This window comes from Quercus robur, chromosome 4 (assembly GCF_932294415.1).
Source record: "Quercus robur chromosome 4, dhQueRobu3.1, whole genome shotgun sequence".
Classification (NCBI taxonomy): Eukaryota; Viridiplantae; Streptophyta; class Magnoliopsida; order Fagales; family Fagaceae; genus Quercus; species Quercus robur.
Genome location: NC_065537.1, coordinates 73,505,886 through 73,529,067, shown reverse-complemented (window position 1 = coordinate 73,529,067; position 23,182 = coordinate 73,505,886). Strand labels below are relative to the sequence as shown.

Sequence of the window (23,182 nt, the reverse complement as noted above, 5' to 3'; positions counted from 1 at the left end):
CGCCCACCGTGGGGCTCGAACCCACGACCACAAGGTTAAGAGCCTTGCGCTCTACCAACTGAGCTAGACGGGCTTACGACACAAAAGGCTAGAATTTCCAAGTCTGAAGTGAAGCAAAAAAGAAAAGAAAAGAAAAGAGAAGAATATAAGCCAAGTCCAAGAAAATGACTTACACAAGCAAAAGTGTATGAAGTGCCTTATAATTTTCATTACTAGAATGTTGAGGTTGGCAGAATTTGGTGGCCTCGGAAGCTAGAACGTTGCTTGAATACCTGGAAAATGTTTCCCTTGATCACCTCGTTCATGAGAAAATATATAATTTTGATTTTGCTTGTGTTTGTGTTTGTTTGATTTTTATTTTCTGTCCTTTTCTTTTTGTGAGTTGCAACCATTTTTGTTGTCTTTCCATTTAAATTGTATGAGTTTCTCAAAAAAAAAAAAAAAAAAAATTGTATGAACTTCCTAGGATTTTTATATTTAATTATTTAGTGAGTTTTTTCATCGAAGAAGAAAAATGATCTGAAAATTTTGATATATTTAAATTATTACTTATGTATGGAGACCAACCTGGTTAGATTACTCATGATGGCATTTTCTTAGAAACGCTTTGCAAATTTCCTAAAAGATTATGGATTTCTTGTTGGATCTCAAATAATATTATCATCAAAATTATTAATTCAAAATAACAACTACACACAAGAACACAAATGTTTACTTGAAAAACTCTTTCTGCTTGAAAGAAAAAATCATGTATCACTCATAACTCTCTCTCTTGGCCGTCTTTTTTTTCTAACACTCATTATGCAGTACAAACTCCTTGTTTTTAGGCCTTTTTGGATATACACAATTGCAAATTTCTTTAAGACCTTCTCTCATTTCCCCGTGTGTGTGTTAAAAATACTTGGTATTCTCAAAAAAAAAAAAAAAAAAAAAAAAAAAAAAAAAAAAAAAAACTCCTTGCTTCTATAAGCAAGCCAGCCCTCTTCTTCCTAAACCTATTTGAATTAGGATTCCTGCTAGTCATGGACAAAACAAGACAAGCCCATATATGGGCTTTGCTACTATGTGGGCTGGGCCTTGGTGCCATGCATGTGTGTAGTAACACCCTATATAGCATACACAATAGTTCTCTTTCTTGATTGCCCCTGCACCATGCTTCATCTTCAACAGTGGGCTAGATATGCTTAAGCCCATTATATACCTGGGGTTGAGGTTTTCCTAAGACTTCGATTTGTTCATTCTGAACCTCCTCTTCTCTTATTTGAAAGTGTACATAGTAGGTGAAGCTATTTACAAACTAAGAAACAACATCTATATCTGAACTATCTCGCACGAGTTGATGTTACTAGGCCATAATTCCTAAACACCTCCCACGAGTATATATATGTGACTAGCCCAATATTATTATTCAGCCTAATGAATTTTTTCTTGTCATCGATAATCTTGACATGTTTCCATTTAATGGTTTAGAGTATATATTAGAAATCTAAAAATGTATCTAGTGTCTTATTATTTAAATTTTTGAATAACATGACATTATGTAAATTATTAAATCTAGAAAAGATAATGTTAACAGTAAAATAGGCTCTTTATTTTGATTGAAGTGGAAAATGATTTAGTTATGCTTATGTATAACCTTTTAAAGACTATTTTTTATGCACTACTATATTTAACAATTTTTTAACAATTAAGCAATCAACAATTAGTAACATCCAAATGCATGGCTAACTCAACTCAGGTTAGCTCTAAAAACCAACGAGTTGGATGGGGTCATCAGGTTGAGGCCATATTCATAATCCTAGAAAAAAAAGAAAACAAAAATTTTCAATCAACTATTTAAACTTAATATTCAATAAATGATTACAATTTATAAAATTGGGTCTAACATTCTAATTTAACCAAAACTAATATCAACAGAAATCAAACTAATAAATTTAAACTGAGTCCCAAAACCCAAAATAGATCAAATTAATAAATTTTTAAAAAACTTAAACATATTAATTTATTACATCAAGCTTGTACATAAGTTTTATGCTTATGACTTTAATTTAACATTTTATTATTAAATCTAAAAACATCAATGTTCAAACAATGATTTGACATTGTAAGGTCTAGTGATATTGGGAGTTCCACTCCAAAGTAGCTCTGCAAATTGTTGGTAGACCTTTTCGGAAAAGTGAGCAGAGTCAAAGAACACATAGTCACTAACATTCGCACATAATTCGTACTCTTTGACTGATCTCTTTCCTGCACAACTGGGAATTCCCCTGTATGGACCAGTTCCAAAACATGCAATCTTCCTTTCTTTGAAACCTTTTTACAACAAAATTAAATCAAAGATCGATGCTATTAGTCTATGAAAAAACAAAAAACAAAGTACAACTACAGCAATATACCTACTTTACTATGAAAATAGAAGTGACAATGTGACATACCATATTTTGAAGGGTTATTAATTCTTTCAATTAGAAAAGTGTAGAAATCGGCTATTGAATATTTGAATCCTTTGAGCTCTCTCTCTAGCTTTGGAAGGACTTCAAAAAGTGCTTTGTTTTGTAGTTTTACTATTGTTGTAAGTCCGTCGATGCATTCACCTGTTTTTCCCGGTTCTAATGCTTTAAAAAGTGGGGTACAACCCCATGGTGCCAAGCTAAGGAATACATATTTTCTTCCTTCTTTCTTATACATTTCCTAGCATACCAAAGTATAATTATAAGCAACTTGGAAACGAAAACAAAATAATCTAACACAAAATTGTTTTATACATTGAATACAACAAAAATTGTAATTACTTTGATCACAGTCGTCAAGTTGCCAATCACCATATTTACGTATTCTTCGTCAGAGTAGGTTTGAAGCAAACTGGGGTTTGTGGTAAAGGGCACAAAATAATCGATGCTTCCTATGCTATAAAAGTAAACAGCTTTGACCACCAACGCCTTTGCTTCTTTTTTACCTATTTCATGCCTCAACAGAGTCTCCACTTTGTTGAAATAATTGAGTTGAGTGTTTAGGCTTATGACCTGATATGGAGGGAGTAAGAAAAGCAAAATATGAGGTCAATGCAAGGATTTGAAATTTGATAAGAACATGCTTACTTATAAGATCAGTGTCTGTTTCAAAGTATGATGGAATATATGAGAAAGGGGTCTTAAATTTTATAAGTAACGTGTTGCAGAATGAACAAAAAGCATCTCGAATAATAAAAAATAATAAAGAGAGAGAGAGAGAGAAGCATATGAGGCGAAGGCAAGGATTTTGAAATTCGATAATATTTAAACAATACTTACAAAAGAAACAATGGCAACCCTTCCCTTTCATGTGAAATGTAGAGGGCACATTTCACGGTTAATAACTTATTTTTTGGATCGTATAGAATGATTGAAATTTAAAATGACATTTCACTTATACACTTATAAATTTGTAATATCTAAGGAGCCTGTACTTAATCCGATAGAATGTGTACCAATCCTTTACGAGTTTCATCAAGAACACCAGCTCCAATTGATACAAATTAGCCCCATCAATATACCGTTTATAACCAGGTTGTAGATATGGTAGAAGTAGTGGCAATTTTGCATACTCAGCCGCAATAATGCTTCAAAAATTAATTGAGCAACAATTCAAATCCAAGAGAGAAACAACACTTAATTAACTATAGTCTTACCAATGAAATCTGTAATTAGACGGCCATTGGAAGATCTCCCAGTTGGGTACCTGAAGAAGTTTTCCCCATAAGGTGAATAATTTGCCTGGAAATCAGTAGTGGTATTGATGTAGTTATTGTTTCCAGCATCCACTTCTGAATCCCCAAAAATGAATAAGGCAACATGATTCTTTGGCAGGCAGATTTCACCATGGCATTGGGTTGTCTGGATACTAATGCTTGCATGCAAAACCAAGAAGCAAAGATGGAACCTTAAACTGATCATCATGTCAAATCTTGTTCACTTTTTATAAACTTCTTTTTAGTTTGTATATATAGGGTGCTTAATTTCTCATTTATGTGAGAAAATTGCTCCAGTTGAACTTTCATGACAGCTGGTTGAGCTGGTCACATACGTTAAAGATTTGAATAAACGCCTATCAAAAAAAAAAAAAAAAAAGGAAAAAAGATTTGAATAAACAATATCTAAAGACAAACACAAATACCTATAAATAAATAAATAAAGAGAAACACCAATAAACATCCAATTACATGTACTCTGCTAAATTTTGACTAGTACAGGAGTTTCAGTTAAGTCTATGATAAGTCTTTTGTTTTTTTTTTTTTAATCATTATAAGTCTTTTGGCTTCAAATAAGAGATTTAAGATTTAAAGTTTATCTACATAAAAAATTAGCTATTGTCATAACTTGATGATAAGAGTGATCATCATAAAGTAAACACTAACTATAGATATAAATTTACCATATTTATCCAAATGTTTTTGAATAAGATGGCATTAGGACACTATCAATAAAATTAAAGACAAGCACAAAATAATAATAACAAAAAAAAAGTAATTATGTTGTTGGCTTTCTTTTTTTCTTGGGTTGAGAAAAGGGAATTATGGTGTTGACTTCAACGGGGGCACATGTACTAAGACTATTATTTACTACCATTTTTGTAGTTTAAGTATTATTATTACTGGTTTGTCAAGAAAAAAAATATTATTACTGGTCTAGCATATATCTGTTCAAAGCAAAAAAATTTGATTGCATATTAATTGAGAAAACTGCATAAACCTCCCATGTGATTTTCTCTTGTGAATCACACCCTCTTTTTTTTTGTTTAAAATAAGACATCCACCTTCATTAAGATGCAAATTATAAACATTGACCCTGGATGACTAAAAAATGCTTTAAAAATTTCGTCTAATTGATAAGCAAGAGAATGGTAATACACAGCCAAGTTAAGGAAACGTTGCATCCAATCCACAAAACTATTTTTTGTAGTGTTTGCCACCACTGGCCGAGTTGCACCTCTAATTTGATCTACTGTCCAAATGTGAGAGTATATAATATGATGATTTGACTTATTACACAAATTAATTTATTAAATTTAGTCTGTAAACATACTTAGATGGATGTTAACCTACCTTTTGTTCCAAGGATTGGCAAATATTTTTTGGTTGGAGAAAAATATAACTAGCATAATTCCTCAAATTTATGTCAAGCGGGTTCTTCCCTATCTATTAATTGATTCCACGGAAACATATAGACATAGTCAGTGATTTGGAGGATCAACTACTTTGATTTTTAATGTGGGTTTTAAGCACATAGTTGAATTTAAAATCTTGGGGCTTCTCAAAATTTAAAAACAAAAGAGCCTAACCCAAGGGAGCTTCAATAATTAATAATTTTGACTTGTAATAATTGATACTAAACATATTCTGAATTCAAAGTCCATGTTTGTCATTAGTGTTTAGAATGCTTTCCAAAATTTAAAAACAAATGAGCCTAACTCAGCGGACTTGGAGACTCAACAATTAATAATTTTGACTTGTAATTTATACAGTTATACTATAAAAATATTGAATGAAAGTCCATTGATGTTAACCCTCAAAAAATAAATCCATTTATGTTATTTGACTTATTTCTGGTTTTGGAATAACAATCAAATTTCTTCTATAAAAAAAAAAAAAAAAAAAAAAAAAAAAAAAAAAAAAAACAAAAAACAAAAAACAAAGAACAAAAAAAAAACAAGAAACAAAAAGAAGAATAAAAATCAAATTAATATGCACAAGGTTGGATAGGGTAGCAGTGACCATTCTTTATTGTTTGAAGTCATCCAATAGTGCTCTTAGTTTAAGAATAATTTTGTGTCCACGTTATTGATCATATTCTATAGATTTGATAGATCGACTCGTTTGGCCAATTCAAACATTGATATGCAGTTTAACACCATAAAAATGCAGTGCCAATTTTTTCTGTACACTGATATATATGGTTTCAACTTTCAATCCCACAATATATTTGGAAAGACTACAAAATGGACGCATGGTTGATTACCTCAACAATATTCTTTCCTTCTAAGTTCCAACCGAACAAACAATTAATAATAATAATAATAAGGCATTTGAAAGGCCGGCCACTCATAGGCCTTTTCCTCTGGTGGGAAGGTCGACGACTACACGGACTCTATACTAAGTCATGAGCGATAGCACAACTCCAAAATTTTCTAAAAACTTTATAGTTTATATAAATTTTGCAATTTTTTTTAGATATTAGACATTAAAATTGATAGTTGGCCCCTCCAAAAAATAAGAGCTGGCCTGCAAAAAAGTATTGAACAACTAATTAAACATTGAGTTCTAAAAAATAATTGTTAAGAACAACAAACTATTTGCTTGTAATGAAAAAAAAAAAAAAAAAAATTCTTTTTAGTTTTATTCTCTCTTAATTGGTATGTTTTGGTTGTTGATTACAAATAGTAACTTTTTAATAAAATAAATTTCCTCATAGAGTTATTTTATTTTATTTGGGACCAAGTCTTTCGTTGTTGTTAATTTTTGAATTGTTTGTCAATACTTGATTTAGTCGCAAAATGGTAAATGAAAAAAACTACATACTTTGAGAATATATATGTGACAATTCCTAAAAAGAAATTTTCTTTTGGAAATAAATAAATATTTTTTTATTTCATTTTCAATTTGGGACCAAGTCTTTTGTTGTTATTGCTATTGTGGTTAAGTTTCCAATTGTTTGTCAATGCTTCATTTATACTAAAAATGTTGAATGAAAAAATAGAGGATATTTAATGTTAGGGTTTGATAACACTCCAAAAAATAAAAGATTTAAAAAATTATAATTAAATAATGGTAAAACGTTTTGTACATATTAGTGGCAAAGTAGACAATTTGTGTATACACATTAAAGTTTATATAAAATGTATGTATGTATGTATCAATATATGTAGTTGTGTAAATGTATGTATTTACAAATATGTAACTTGGCCCCTCCAAACCAAAATTCCTGGCTCCACCCTTGAGCACAGCCAAGACACCGCCACCTATAGGTGAAGAGGCAAAACCCCGATGCTAAAGTAAGAAAGAAAGTACGTTAAGGTTATGAAGTAAAGTCTTATTAGAGGATAGAACCGACGAAACAATTCAAATGGCCATTTTTATACTCTCTCTCGTCACTTTTTATTTTCCAATAATTTGATAATTAAGGGAGAGGGAATTTAAATCATGAATGTCACTAATCTCTATTGGAACTTGGAAACATTAAGAGGTTTAAATCAAGCTATTGGAAACAACATTAGTATTAAGACTTTTATATGATAAGTTAAGAAATACCAAACGAAATTAAGCAAAATATTATTCAACTTGAAAAATCATTCGATGTAGTGTCCAAGTGTTGAGAGTACAATATGAAGATTTGATTTACATATTAATTTATTTATTACATTAAGCTTGTACATAAGTTCTATGCTTATGTTTTTTTATTATTTAACTTTATATTATACATTAGTGTTCAAACAATGTTTTGAGATTGTAAGGTCCTGAGACATTGGGAGTTCCACTCCAAATTAGCTCTGCAAATTGCTGGTAGGCCTTTTCGGAAGGATGACCAGAGTCAAAATACACATAATCATTAACGTTCTCACATAATTCGTACTCTTTCACAGATCTTTTTCCTCCACAACTCGGAGTTCCCCTATATGGACCAGATCCACAGCATGCAATCTTTCCTTCAGTGAAGCCTTCCCAACATAATTGAAACAAAGATGCTATTAGTCTGACATAAATAAAATACGAAGTACAACACTGATAAAATACTCTGCACTCGAAAATGTCAATGAGAATGTGACATACCATATTTTGAAGGGTTGTTTATTCTTTCACTTAGAAAAGTGTAGAAATCAGCTGTTGAATATTTGAGTCCTTTGAGCTCGCTCTCCAGCTTCGGAAGGACTTCAGAAAGTGCTTTATTGTGTAGTTTTACTAGTGTTGTAAGTTCTTCTAAGCATGCACCTGTGTTTCCTGGTTTTACTAGTGCTTTAAAAAGCGGGGAACAACCCCATGGTCCCAAGCCAAGGAACACAAATTTTCTTCCTCCTTTCTTATATATTTCCTGAAAAATCAAAATATAATTATAGCTTACTTAAAAAAAAAGAATAATCAAACATAAATTTGTTTAAAATATTGTATACAACACTAATTGTTATTACTTTGATCACATTTGTCAAGTTGCCAATCACCAAATTCACATATTCTTCTTTAGAGTAGGATTGTAGCAAGCTGGTGTTTGAGTTGATGGTTACAAAATAATCGTTGCTTCCAATGCTAAAAAAGTAAACAGCTCTGTCTAGTAAAACCTTTGCTTCTTTTTCACCTAGTTCTTGCCTCAATAGATTTTCCAAGTTGTTGAAATAATTGAGTTGAGCGTTCAAGCTTATCACCTGACAAAGAGAGAAAGAAGAACATAAGATTATAATGCTCAGTATTATGTTATAAGAACAGAGTTTGTCTCAAAATATGATGGAATATAAAAGAACGAGGGCTATATTTTGTAAGTAATGTGTCCCAACATATGCAAAGGCATATGGGGCCAAGGCAAGCAAATATTTGAATTTGGGTAATATATAAACAATTCTGACAAAAGAAACCACGACAAACCATCTTTTTCAAGTGAAATGGAGAGAGAGTTCATTTCACAATTAAAATTTTATTTCTTGAATGTTAGACAATTTACAGAGTATTATATCATTTAAAATTTAAAATGACATGTCATTGGATATGCACTTAATTCTGCAATATTTAATGTGACTTGAACAGAGTGTGTACCAATCCTCGACGAGTTTCATCAAGAGCACCAGCTCCAATTGAAGCAAAGTTAGCCCCATCAATATACCGCTCATAACCAGGATGTAGATATGGTGGAATTAGCTGCAATTTTGCATACTCAGCTGCAAAAAATGCTTCAAAAATTAAGCAACAATTCAGGTCCAACAGAAAACAACACGTAACTATTATCTTACCAATGAAATCTGGAATTAGACGGCCATTTGAAGGTCTCCCAGTTGGGTACCTGAAGAAGCTTTCCCCATAAGGTGAAAAGTTTACCTGGAAATCAGTAGTGGTATTGATATAGTTATTGTTTCCAGCATCAACTACTGAATCCCCAAAAATGAACAAGGCAACATGGTTCTTTGGCAGACAGATATCACCAAGGCATTGGGTTGGGATAGTAATGCTTGCATACAAAACCAAAAAATAGAACCTTAAACTGATCATCATGTCAAATCTACTTCACTTTCTATTAGCTTCTCATCAGTTGCTATTCATTTATATAGTGTGCCTTAGTTTGTCCTTTAGATGAGGAAAATGTTCAATTAGACTGATTGTGTTGAACTTTCGTGAAAGGCTGCTATAGTTTATTGGCTGGGTGATGAGCTAATCACATATGTTAAAAATTTGAATAAACAATGTTTATTCAAACTTTGAACACGAATAAACTTTGAACATATGTGATTAGCTCATCACACATGATACATGCATCTTCTAAATTTTGACTTTTACATGGCTAAATTCAATAATTCTTTGCCCAAGTGTGTTTTTTTTTTTGGTTCCCCTTTTTATTGTTTAGTTCTAAGAGCGCAAATTTTGATTTTGAATTTTTTGATTAATTTTATAATTACAATAGGAAGAAGTAATTTGAACCTTGTATTTTTTATTGGAAATACCAAGAAGTACCAATTGAGACAAATTAATGTTTACGGTTTACCTTAGACCTTTTATATTATATAAGTTAATGCCATCCTTTGAAAATTTCCATGTTCATAAATGTAGTTTATATTTTAAATGGAGTAAGATCCAATAAAATTTCTATAATGACTTTATACTGAAGTTCTTAAAATCTTACTATTCATTGTAAAATGAGTTGATTTGATTTTCTCACATCAGTATCGTTACCTAAATAGATACCAAAACAGTACCAATCAATATTTCTCATAATACAAAACCCAATCAACTCACTCAACACTTTCACATTCCTTTCCGTGTAGAGATTTGTCCTACAATCAATCTGTTTGGAAGATTTCCCGCATGGGTAACTACATCCTCAAACTTACAAATGTATGTATCTCAAGTGATAGTACTCTTTTCTTTCATATCTTTTTCTAAATTTAACACCTAGGTATGAACACCAGGTGCTATTGACAAACACCTAACTGATTTATTTTAGTATATGCCACATGAATGTAATTGAAGAATGAAATTAATTTATTCTAGCCATATAGTAATTTAAATAATATCAATAAATACTGTTTAGAAACTTGAACTTGACTTTATTCATTCTATGGGTGTCTATCTATACTAGAGCTTTTGGAAATGATGATTAGCTACCTCAAAAGAAAATTTCTAATGCTTCATTTTAAAAATAAGAAAAGAAAAGAAAAAAAAGAAACATCATGTTAACTAGGTTGACAAAGATGGTGTAAACTTTTTAGGTATAGCCCATTCTGCATGGTTCTTTTCTTTTTATTTTTTATTTTCTTTTCTTAATTAACTGTTTTCCCCTATTTTATGAGAACCTACAAATGCCCTTCACAATACCTCAGTGGGTGTTAACTACTGATTGTTGAACAATGGTGACTTCAAGAGCCAATGCTCGTTTGTAAATATCGGCTGTACTAATTTTTTAATTTATTCTCCTATATATCATCTCTAACAAGTATCAATTGTGATAGTGACAAAGGATCATTGGATAAAATTATGTAGGAATTTGGTGGCAAACAACTTCAAATTTGACAAATCAAACATAAGGTGAGCAATACGTGAGTTCCAGTTAGCTCAACTGGTAAAGTTTCTGATTGTTAAATAAGAGATTTGGAGTTCAATCTCTGCTTACACCAAAAACTAATTGGTGTCTTGGTCTGATAATAAAGAGCTGAAACTCTAAAAAAAAAAAAAAAAAAAAAAACATAAAGTGAGCTGTGGTTCCTCCTCTCACCCTTTTTTTTTTTTTTTTTTAAATTTTTGTAATTATTGAAATGAGTTGTTGGGAAAAATATTGTATCTATGCACTTACTGACTTTCTGACTTTAAAATGAATTCACATTAAATTTTGTTCCTTATCTTATAATCATTAAGACTTGATATTATAAATGGCACAGTCGTGATGGAGACCGACTGCCATTTGTTTATTAGTCAATAAATTATAATAATAAAAAAGTGTGATTAAATAAATAAATGAACTTTCCAAGCTACTTTCTTCTTGCTACTTGACAAAAAATGTAATCAATGCGGTTTAATTATTTCCTATAAAAAAAAAAAGGCGGTTTAATTATAGGCCTATTTTATGAAATAAATAGGACTATAATAAAATAACACCTAACCATGTTAGGTTTCTGTTTCTTTTAATAGAATAAATCAAGAGAATAAATTAATAAAAAAATCTTCTTAGAAGATTTAAAAACAAGGAGTTGATATTCAAAAAAAAAAAAAAAAAAAAAAAAAATAGAAGTTGACTGTCAAGAGACTCAAGACTTAGGCTCCGCTTGGAATGAGGGAATGGAATGGAATGGAAAGGAATAAAAAGAATAATTTTATAATATTCTTCCCTTCTCTTGTTTGGGAGTTTTAATGGAGGGAATGGAAAGTCCATTCCCTTGTTTGGGAGTTTAAGTGAGAGGGAATGAAATTGGTAGGAGGGAACACTCATTCCTTTCTATTCCCTTAAAACCTCAAATTTTCATTCCCCCCGAAATTGGGAGGAATGTGAGGGAATGAAATTAGATTTAATGATTTTTTTACTAGAACTCCCAAAATACCCCTATATATTCAACCTTTTATTTTAAAATAGGGGTCTAATAGTAATATTGTTATAAAATGATTCCATTCCATTCTCTCCATGTTGCTCCCAAACAGGATTACTTACATCCCATTCCTTTCCATTCCTTTATTTTAAAAGATCCAATCAAGGTTACTTAATTCCATTCCATTCCATTCTTTTCCATTCCTTTCCCTTACTTAAATACATTCCATTCCTTTCCATTCCCTTATGACCATCTCATTTCATTCCATTCCATTCCCTTATGAACTCCCAAGCGGAGCCTTAAGAGTGTAACTAAATTACTTGGCACTTCCTAAGCCTTTCAAGACATTGGTCAAAGTCCTATAAGGGAAAAAATTATACGTATTTCCGAAACAATGCTTCTGACTCTCACAAATGGGTGAACCCATAAACATATCTCATAAACAGTTGCATAATACAAAAACTTATTGAATGAGACTTGGCTTGGGCACTAGAACCAAGCCTTACCCATTCTAAATTTCATTGATGAAGTGCACTTTTTGACTTTTTGCCCGGTCTAAATTTGATGAAGACTGATTCCTAAATTATAATAACAAATAAAAAGGGAAATTTACAAAGTCTTGGAGTATATTTTGATCGTTTGTTTAGACCCTTTAAATCAAATTCTTTAACCTAATATATTAATCAAGTGATTACTTAGGTTAATTATTCAAATCTAGGTTAAACAATAATAAATCATATTATGTACAGTAGCGGAAAAGTAAATAACATCATGATATGGTGAACTAGGAAAACTAGTGAAACAAACCGTTTCAAGGTAAAAACTTGGAGAGGATTTAACCTAGCAATTCTTAAGGTAAAACAACTCCACTATAAGAGAATTGAAATTTTTACAATCATATTTAACCCTAAATCTATTGCTGCCTCAAGTAGTAATTTACTGACACGACCACATGCAAGTTTCAAATCCACAAACTCCTTCTCTTCTTGGATTTACTACAACACAAGCACCCACGCTTGTGACTTTGAGATCCCACTCAAAAGTTTCAGATCACCTTCAGTTGTTGATCTTTGTAGCAATAACTAATTTCTACCATCACTTGATTATAGATCTTGCTTCAGTAGACGCTTGTGTAGTTAGAAGGTACAAAACCTCTCAGATCTCACAAAGACTTGTACGTTTTTAAACCCCTTAAAACACAAGTTGTTTAACCTAGTTATTTAACTAAGTGATTACTTAGATAAATTATTCACTTCTAGGTTAATACACTCAAATCATATCATGTAAATAATGCAGAAATATAAAGAACACACATATAATAACCCAAGAAAACCAAACCAGTAAAAAACTTGGGGAAGATTTAACCTAGCTATTCTTAAGGTAAAACAAATTCACTATGAAAGAATTGAAATTTTTACAATAGAACTTAGACCACTAAGATCATATTACTACCTCGAGTAGAAAACTTACTACCACGACCACGTAACAGCGTCGAGGCCACGGATACTTCTTTTTTTGATCCACTGCAACCACAAGTTCTCCTAATTGTGACTTTGAAACTCCACTCAAAGGTTTCAGATCTTCTTTAAGTTCTTTATGCAGCAACTGAAGCAATCACTAAGTTTTTGACATGAATATTGATCTTGATAACCCTAAGTGTGTATGAAGGTAAACACCTCTATATCACACAAGAGATTCAACACACAACACATCAAAGACTTCTAAAATGTAGGTAGGGTTTTTCCTTTTATACTTGGAGTAAAACATAAAACCCTACACGTCATATGGGCTTGGGCTGAATTGGAAATTCTACAGAAAAATAAATCTGCATAAGATTCGATCGATCGAGTCTAATTTTTGATTGACTGAGACTTGCAGATTTAGTCCAATAAATTCTGCAATCACTCGATTCCAATTTTACAAATAAACACACTTTAAGCAGCCTAAACCTAGACTCTATGTTTTGATCATGGTTTGCCAACACATTACAAATTGAATTTCTACTACATTTAGTTCCTAAAGTCTTAGAACCTAACAAGAGTAACATAGAAGTCTTCCAAAAGTCTGCAAAACGTAGCTAGGGTTTCCCTTTTATATGTGGACAAGTTAGATTGAAACCCTAAACGTTTTTGCAGGCTTGAGGTTGGTTTATAAATTCTGCAGAATTTGATTTCTACAATTCTCGATCGATTAAGCTTGGTAGATTCTGACTCTACTTTTCTGCAGTTAGCTCTAACTTGAAGTTTGAAACTTACACCTTTGAGCAATGCCTAACACATAGACTAGACATATTTTTGTTCTTGGTTTGTCAACACACACAAAATATAATTTTAAACATTTAATCTTAAATCTTTAGAACCTAACATATTTAATATGTATATGTAGGTTGATAGAAATTAATCATTCCAATCCAGTTTTGAATAGCTCTTCTGATTAAACTTTGCAGTCAACAACCTTCTATAGTTGGTGATTGAAGTCGCGTACTATGATCCGCGCAATTGATTAGTCACGTACTTGGGAGCCGTGCATCAAAAGGAGAAATTGTCACTACAGAACAAGTCCAATTAGGTATTGGGGTAAGGGTTCAATTGTAGGTTGGTATAAGGTACTGGGATTCCTTTACTTGTAACCGCTTGTTGTGATAATAGTGGAATTTCGGGAGTGGTGACCTTAAAATCACCCGGTGGGGTTTTTGCCGTGTTGGTTTTCCTCATTCGTAAACAAATCACCGTGTCAAATTTATTTTCCACTGCATACTTAGGTTAATTGGTGATTTGTTTATGCTACCATGTGTTTGCATGTTAATTAACTTAATTAATTCACTGGACTAAATTAATTGGTTAATTAATCACAAGGGATCAATTCATTTTTGGCTTATCACAGAAATCCAACAAATCGACCAAATTGATCATTATACATGATAGATGACAGTTTATAATGACTAAATCAATCAATCAAACCAGCCAATTTCATAAATTAAAGCTCAATTGAACAAAAGCCCCAAATCGGGTACTTTCAAGCCCTAGAAATTTAAAATTTTCCAATTCATCAAATTGATCAAATTAAACACCAAGGAACAGTTTAATAACATCCCATAAGAAAAACCCATCGATCAATTTTGAAAGAAAACATAAAAAACCCCAAATTTTCTTAGGTTCGAAAATCACCCTTAAATGCATGAAAAATGCATGAGGAATGAAAATAAATGAAAAAAGAGGGGTATAAAGGTCTTACCGGTGTATGAAGACAAAAATCCTTGAATGCAGCAACTGAATTGATCACCAAGTTCTTGACATAATCTTGAAACTTGGAAACCTTAAGTATGTGTGAAGGCAACCACCTCATGATCTCACAAAAGATTCACACACATAGCATAAGGAGCAACCTAAAATGTGGCTAGAGTTTTCCCTTTTATACTTAAGACAAAACATAAAATCCTACACGTCAAACGGGCTTGGGTTGAGTTGGAAAATTCTGTAGAAAAACAATCTGCACGAGCTTCAATCAATCGAATCTAATTTTCGATAGATCAAGCCAGGCAGATTTACACAGTAAATCCTGTAGAACACTCGATTCCAACTTTACATATAAATTAGGGATGGCAATGGGGCGGGGCGGGGCCGAAGGATGAGATCTTCGCCCCCGCCCCGCATGGATTTTTCTTGACCCATCCCCGCCCCGCCCCGCCCCGCATGACGGGGAAAATTTCTTGCCCCATCCCCGCCCCTTAAGGCCCCGCGAAGACCCACGAAGCCCCGCCCTACACCGTAAAACTTTATTTCTTGTTAATTTTCCCTACAACTATTACCATTTTTTCAAATAAAATGACATGTTTCAATAATAAAAATATACTTGAAATTATAAATAAATTTATCCTATAAAATCAAACTAATTTTTAGCAAAAATTAAATAATATTATCTAAATGTTTATATTTCATTGGCCTAAAAAACACTAAAACAAATCTCCTTTATACTAAGTAGTGTGCATTATTTAATTCCTCCCATTTTGTGACTATTTCATAGAGAATGGGACAAAGTCTCAAACCTGTACCTTATGTTTTTTAATAAAAATACAGAAAACTAAATTAAATTGTATATAATTTTTGTGTGGAGAACGAGAACGATCAGCTAGAGCTAGTAAATGATTGATGCCATCATATCTGCAATCAGACCAATAGGGAAACATATTCCTCATCATCTCGTTCTCCAAAAATTAAAAAACAAAACCCAGCTTGTAAAATAGATATGGATTTTGACAAGCATAAAGAAGCAGTGTTGTTAAGTAGCCAAATGCCCACACAAAATTACAAAAACAATGACATAGACACAAATATTTAGAGCCTCAGACCCGTACCTCATTAAAAAAAAAATTATATTATGTTCATGATGAAAACTAAGTTGAGAAAGATGTATGAATCATGAATGAAACCAATAATTCAATAGTATATAAATTTGTTTCTAATAAAAACAAAAAAAACGTTAAAATTGGTACCTTATTTCCAACTTTGCTAGAGAGAAAAAAGAAGTAGAACCACGTTAGGTAGAATCAAATAAGCTAATGATATTTTTGTTTAAATAGTAGGGTTTTAGAGTATGAAAAATTTAAAATTTAGTCCTTATTAATGCGGGGTGGGGCGGGGATGGGGCGGGGCGGGGCGGGGTGGGGTGGGTCTAAAAAGTGTAAACCCATTCCCGCCCCGCCCCGTGGTGCGGGTCTAAAATCTCGCCCCATCCCCGCCCCACCGGGTCTAAAATCTCGCCCCATCCCCGCCCCACCACCTTTGCGGGGCGGGGAAAACCCGCATGGGGCGAAGCGGGGGAGGGGCGGGTCAAGTGGGGCGGGGCAAAATTGCCATCCCTAATATAAATACACTATGAGCAAGTCTAAAACAAAGACTAAAACGTTTTGATCGTGGTTTGCTAACATTATAAATTGAAGTTCTAATACATTTAAACCTAAAGTCTTAGAACCCAACAAACTCCCCCTTTGGCAATTCGTGACAAAACACAAACTAAACAAAATGCTCAAAGTTACATAAAAACAGCCCATTACAAAACTATTGCCTAACACAACAAATTCAACCTAACTGCCATCTATCAGTTGCAAGTGTAGATAGCAACATGACTGAATCAACCTATATATTTCCTGAAACACTCAACAAACGCATAAACATATTTGTGGAAAATACAAGTAAAACAAAAATAACTTCTTGATTTCACATAACACAAAATAAAGACATATATCATGAATAACCTCATAAATATAAATCAATAAGTAATGTGAAACAAGAAACATATACAAATCAATGTATCTCCCTCTATCATGAATAACTCAATCAAAACAACGAATACATCATGAGCCAAAAAATGTAAATACACACTGAAGCACCTAGATACAATGTAATAGCTCCACAAACTCCACAAATTCCAAAATCTCCCCCTAACTACAAAAACTCCACAAATGTACTCCCCCTTTTTTTGACGGAATGCCAAAGGGAATCAGAATCCATCATCAAAAGGAGGTGGCGGAGGCGACCATCGAAGATGCTCCAAATCTGCTCGCAAAGCACGAAGCTCATCAAGCATGTCCACCAAAATCTGACCATGAGCCGCCTAAACGGTCATGACGGTCTTCAACATACGTCGAATGACTAAATCATCCGAGGTAGAAGGTGGAGGAACAGCAGTAGTAGCAGGATCAATAGACTCGTCAGCCGTAGTATCACCTGTAGAAGAGGGAGGAGGAGGTGCGACACCAGAAGTCTCTACCCTAGGGCATTTAGAGCTCGCTCTCATTTGCGCAGCCCTTTGCCTAAGAAATGTGGCACCTATAGGAGCAATAATATGGACAGGCTTAGAAGCAAGAAACTCATTTAATCCTAGATGCAAAAGAATTCGATGAATAAAAACGGGGAAAAAAAGAGCATGAACAGTAGAATTACTCCTATGAACCTCAATCAAAGAACGAATGAAAAGATGAGGAAAACTAATAGGAGCAGCAGTAACAAAGGCATACAAAAATGCACAATGCTCCAAAGAAATGGTATGCAAATGAGAGATAGGCCAAAGAGAATGACAAGCAATCCTAAAGAAAAGATAGTGAATCTCAGTGAGCTCAGCAGTAGTGATTCAAGGATCAAAACCCCATTGGATAGAAGACCCAGTGATATAAGACATGATGTCGTCCAGGTAGGAGACTCATCATAAGGGTAGACAGGATGCTGGGCCACTGACACCCCAAGAGCAGCAACCACTACTGAAGGGGTAATGGTGTACTCATCACCCCGTATCCAACTTCTCACAAGAGTGTTGGCATCATAGGAGTGGACAGAGAGGTTCGAATAGAACTTTCTGATTAAGGTAGCCGGAGGAGGATGATTAACATCCAATAAAGGTAACCAGCCCCTATGCTCAAAGTTACACCTAATCTCAAGATCAAGTTCATCTAATAGAACCTTTCTCTGAGCCCAAATGTTCCTCTTAAGGTTAAGCTTCTCATACGCTTCCTAATTTTTCTCACTCAAAAACCTCTTACTACTAAAGGTGGGGGAAGGAGTAGAGTTGGAGGTCCTATGGGCTCTAGTCTTCCTAACCATGATGCTAAGAATCAAAGGATAGACACAAAAGAGAGAGAAAATGAGCAAGAAGAAAAACCAAGGGCAGGCTGCAAGTTAGCACAGAAAATATAGAAATAACAATTCTATATGATGCATAAACAGTACAAGCAAATGATGCATGCTCTAATGCAGTGAGAATAAGTTCCATTTAACTTTAAATTCACAAATTTGGCTTGAGCATAGAGTTTGTATCAAGAACAATCCCAAATTTGAAAACCCATTTTTAGAAACCCAACAAATTGACCAAATTGATCATTATACATGATAGATAACAGTTTATAATGACCAAATCAATCAATCAAACCAGCCAATTTCATAAATTAAAGCTTAATTGAACAAAAGCCCCAAATCGGGTACTTTCAAGCCCTAGAAATTTAAAATTTTCCAATTCATCAAATTGATCAAATTACACACCAAGGAACAATTTAATAACATACCATAAGAAAAACCCATTGATCAATTTTGAAAGAAAACATCAAAAACCCCAAATTTTCTTAGGTTCGAAAATCACCCTTAAATGCATGAAAAAATGCGTGAGGAATGAAAATAAATGAAAAAGGAGGGGTATAAAGGTCTTACGGATGTATGAAGACAAAAACCCTTGAAGAAATTTGGTCGAAAACGACAAAAATCTTACTTTGACCCTTAGACCGATCGAATAGAGAGAGAAAGTGTTTTTGAAAAAGTTTGAATAGTGAAGAACACGTGAGAAACAAAGGTTTTAAAAAATTCTCTATACGATTTTCGATTGATTGAAAATTAGATTCGATCAATCGAAAATCACTTTCGATTGATCTAATAGCAATCGAGTAGGTCAGGACATATGTGATTCACTTGTTAGGAACATATGTCACTATTTTATGTAATTGGCTAATCCTTTGACAAAACGCACTTTACTTGTATTTGGGTAGATTTAGGATATGTTTAATACTTCAAGAAACTTTGTTTCAAGATCAAGTGTTGAAAACATGCAAGTCTGTCCAAGAAACAAGTTGAAGAAGTGTCTGTCATTAAAGCTCGACAGTTAGCTATCCATCGAGCTTAAGAAGCTGTTCCAGCCCCGTGGCTCGACAGCATCTTGACAAACAGGTATCTGTCAAGCTTTATGAAAAACAGAATTCCAGTTCTGTTTTGACTCAAATCTGGTTTTATGTGTTTAGGCTTTCTTTTCTCACAACCCTAGACATATAAAAGGATTATTTTAAGGGCCGTTAAAATGTTCAAAAGTTTCACAAGTGTTAAGCAAAGTTTGTTCAAGCAAATTGTGACTGGAGACAGAGTTTGCCTTAGTTCATCGTTCTTGAAGAAGTTGCTGTGTTTGTGCACCGTAGGGTTTTGTGACCAAGCATCTGCCTGATCTTCATCGTTGGGATGAACTTAAGAATTTTGCAGCTAACAACCTTCTCTAGTTGGTGATTGAAGTCGCGTACTGGGATCTGCACAATTGATTAGTTACGTACTTGGGAGCTGTGCATCAAAAGGAGAAATTGTCACTACAGAATAAGTCCAATTGGGTATTGGGGTAAGGGTTCAACTGTAGGTTGGTATAAGATACTGGAATTCCTTTACTTGTAATTGCTTATTTTGATAATAGTGGAATTTCAGGAGTAGTGACCTTAAAATCACCCGGTGGGATTTTTGCCGTGGTGGTTTTCTCCATTTGAAAACAAATTACGGTGTCAAATTTATTTTCCACTGCATACTTAGGTTAATTGGTGATTTGTTTGTGCTACCATGTGTTTGCATGTTAATTAACTTAATTAATTCACTTGGCTAAATTAATTGGTTAATTAATCACAAGGGGTCAATTCGTTTTTGGCCTATCACAGAAATCCAACAAATTGACCGAATTGATCATTATACATGATAGATAACAGTTTATAATGACCAAATCAATCAATTAAACCAGCCAATTTCATAAATTAAAGCTTAATTGAACAAAAGCCCCAAATCGGGTACTTTCAAGCCCTAGAAATTTAAAATTTTCCAATTCATCGAATTGATCAAATTAAAAACCAAGGAACAATTTAATAACATCCCATAAGAAAAACCCATTGATCAATTTTGAAAGAAAATATCAAAAACCCCAAATTTTCTTAGGTTCGAAAATCACCCTTAAATGCATGAAAAAATGCATGAGGAATGAAAATAAATGAAAAAGGAGGGGTATAAAGGTCTTACTGGTGTATGAAGACAAAAACCCTTGAAGAAATTTGGTTGAAAACGATAAAAATCTTGCTTTGACCCTCAGACCAATTGAATAGAGAGAGAAAGTGTTTTTGAAAAAGTTTGAATAGTGAAGAACACGTGAGAAACAAAGGTTTTAAAAAACTCTTTATATGATTTTCGATTGATCAAAAATTAGATCCGATTGATCGAAAATCACTTTCGATTGATCCAACAGCGATCGAGTAGGTCAGGTTCAAACCAAAATTTTAATCACATTTTCGATCAGTCGAAGAAGAAGTTCGATCGATCGAAAATCTGGAAAACACAATTTTTTGAAAAACTGAGCAATTTTATGCAGAAACTTCTCAAAGCATTGAATTTTATGAATAAAATGCATGAGTATGAGATGAAATGCTTTTCAAAAACACTTGTTTTGAACCCATTTTTCCCAAAATTAAGATTTTCAATCGATTCTCCTTAAATTCTCAAGCTTCAAACACATTTTGCATAAAATTCAAGGAGTTTTCAAACTTGGTTGGCCAAACCAAAATCACACACAGTAACATATACAATGTTTAGCAAAGAGTAACTTGTGTAGTGTGTGCAACTAGGAAAAACTTGAGATACATGTGAGGTGATATGTAAATAGAAATCATTCACAATTTCTACAAAATTCATCACATAAATTTGAGAGAGACTATCACCTAAAAAGTTATATCATATAACTCTCACATCTCCTAGAATAAAAGCTTGCAATCATGTAAGTTTCTTGATTTGTGTAGTCTAATAATTTGGTTCCTAATTCCATTTTCTATAGAGAAAACTCTAAGCATAAATGAATGTGGGGAGTGACGTCTCTTTTTCCACAGGGTCCCATCATGGAAAAGGAATGCAATAAGCCAATAACAAAAACAAAAAAAAATAGAAAATTAAATAGATGTGATGTGACTACAATGATTAAGATAACTTAATTTTTGAACCATGGCAAAAAACTGAAAGTATGAGAGTCAAATCCAGATCTATCTTCTCCTTCTCATGAGCGTTCACATTAGGGATTTCAAAAAATTTAGCACTAAGCATCTCAAAACCTACTTTATATATTTTAATAATTCACTTTATAATACACCAGGGCTGGCCCTAGGCCTAGGCCATTTAGGTCATGGCCTAAGGCCCCCTGACATAAAAAGGCCCTCAAATATTGGGCGGTAAGTTATTTTTTTTTTAATTAAATAAAAAGTGTGAGTTAGGTGTATATTTTATCCCAATTTTAAGAAGGCCTAAATTATTAGAGTTATACTAGTTTATTACAAGTTTTATTACATAGGTCCTACAAATTGATATGTCATCAATAAAATAATGCAATACTCATTTATTATTTTGTTGAAGTGCCACCTTATTGCCACATTAGTTTGTAAGCTTTTTGTAGTGAAATTTGTAATAAGTTTAGCATTTTCTCCACACAAAAAAAGAAAAAAAAAAGAATTAATAAAAATACAACACAGTCACCATTAAGTGTATGAAAAATGCTAAAGCTAATACAAATTTAGGAAAAAAAATTTACAAATTGATGTGACAGGAATATGGTTGGTGTTACTAAAATGATATAATAAAATGAATATTTGAATAACTTATCTTTTGTTGGTGGTATGCCAATTTGTAAAACCTATATAGTAATTATCATTAGCTCACTTTGGGTGAATTAGTCATATTAATACGTAAGAATTAATGATGGATTTAAAATTAAATAAAAAAATAAATATTATTTAAGTGATATTTAGATGTAAAAAGGCCCCTATAAAATTCTTGCCTTAGGCCTTAAACAATCTTGGGCCGGCCTTGCAATATACCTAACATCAAAGGTTTCATATTTTTTACCACTTCATTAAAATATTATTATTTTAATTATTTTTTATTCTCAATCTCAACTCTTCCACTATCCACAAATTCATTGCCATTGCCCACACCCATAAATCCATTGTCACTACCCATAATCACTGCCACTAGCCACCACTGCCCACAGCCACAACCACAGGCACAGCCACCACCACCCAACCCCTATCCACCAATATCACAAACAAAAACAAACCACTAGCAAACCCACAGTCACCACCAACCAACCCAAACCACAGCAAGCCCAACCTAGCAAACCCACAGTCACCATCAACCACCCACTTGCCACCATTGTAAACCCCAACCCAAAATCAACCCACCACTAGCCACCACCACTACAAAACAACCACCAAATCACAAAGCCATCAAACAACCAATTACAAACAACCACCAAAACCCAACCATCACAAATCACCAAACACAAAATAATCACTAAAACCTAGCCACCAAATCACCAAATAGCAAATCACAAAACAACCACCAATGAGAAAGAAAGAAAAAAGAGAGAGAAACTAGTGAAAGAGAGAAAAAAAAATAAGAAAGAAGAGAGAAAAGAGTCTGGAGAGAGAGAGAGAGAGAGAGAGAGAGAGAGAGAGAGAGAGAGAGAGAGAGAGAAGATATTTTAACTGAAGTATTAAAAAATTATTATTTTTATAAGATTTTGAGCTACAATGGATTGTCATAGATAACAGTCCACTTTAGCTCAATTGCTAAAAGTTATAATAATAACACATTTGTTGTAGTGTGCTTTTTTAGAATGA

General features: G+C 33.1%; 2 protein-coding genes, 1 non-coding gene and 1 pseudogene across 3 annotated transcripts; all 4 read right to left on the bottom strand.

The window, feature by feature from the left end:
- Nucleotides 1-73, bottom strand: TRNAK-CUU (transfer RNA lysine (anticodon CUU)). Its single transcript has one exon. It is a non-coding gene; the product is annotated as a tRNA-Lys (tRNA).
- A 2,004-nt stretch (nt 74-2,077) lies between these two features.
- LOC126722556 (GDSL esterase/lipase 2-like) lies at nt 2,078-3,935 on the bottom strand. The gene is made up of 5 exons (XM_050425707.1): nt 3,718-3,935; nt 3,467-3,598; nt 2,793-3,051; nt 2,436-2,691; nt 2,078-2,313 (listed from the first exon to the last, which is right to left on the bottom strand). Exons 1-5 carry the CDS (start codon nt 3,933-3,935, stop codon nt 2,078-2,080), a joined length of 1,101 nt encoding a protein of 366 aa, XP_050281664.1.
- A 3,344-nt stretch (nt 3,936-7,279) lies between these two features.
- On the bottom strand, nt 7,280-9,284 carry LOC126723647 (GDSL esterase/lipase 1-like). Its single transcript, XM_050427249.1, has 5 exons — nt 8,968-9,284; nt 8,774-8,895; nt 8,158-8,388; nt 7,802-8,060; nt 7,280-7,689 (listed from the first exon to the last, which is right to left on the bottom strand). Exons 1-5 carry the CDS (start codon nt 9,224-9,226, stop codon nt 7,454-7,456), a joined length of 1,107 nt encoding a protein of 368 aa, XP_050283206.1. The 5' UTR covers nt 9,227-9,284; the 3' UTR covers nt 7,280-7,453.
- Nucleotides 9,285-15,863: 6,579 nt separating this feature from the next.
- On the bottom strand, nt 15,864-15,950 carry LOC126724664 (small nucleolar RNA Z102/R77; annotated as a pseudogene).
- Between the last annotated feature and the right edge of the window lie 7,232 nt (nt 15,951-23,182).

What these genes read in the sequence shown, in the direction of transcription:
- LOC126723647 (XM_050427249.1), bottom strand. Translation starts at nt 9,226, where the DNA reads ATGATGATCAGTTTAAGGTTCTATTTTTTGGTTTTGTATGCAAGCATT. An exon ending in ACTTGACAAATGTGATCAAA is followed by an intron (nt 8,061 to 8,157) that starts GTAATAACAATT and finishes TTGATTTTTCAG; the next exon opens with GAAATATATAAGAAAGGAGG. An exon ending in AAACAACCCTTCAAAATATG is followed by an intron (nt 7,690 to 7,801) that starts GTATGTCACATT and finishes TATGTTGGGAAG; the next exon opens with GCTTCACTGAAGGAAAGATT.
- LOC126722556 (XM_050425707.1), bottom strand. Translation starts at nt 3,935, where the DNA reads ATGATGATCAGTTTAAGGTTCCATCTTTGCTTCTTGGTTTTGCATGCA. An exon ending in TATGGGGAAAACTTCTTCAG is followed by an intron (nt 3,599 to 3,717) that starts GTACCCAACTGG and finishes TAATTTTTGAAG; the next exon opens with CATTATTGCGGCTGAGTATG. An exon ending in ACTTGACGACTGTGATCAAA is followed by an intron (nt 2,692 to 2,792) that starts GTAATTACAATT and finishes TTGGTATGCTAG; the next exon opens with GAAATGTATAAGAAAGAAGG.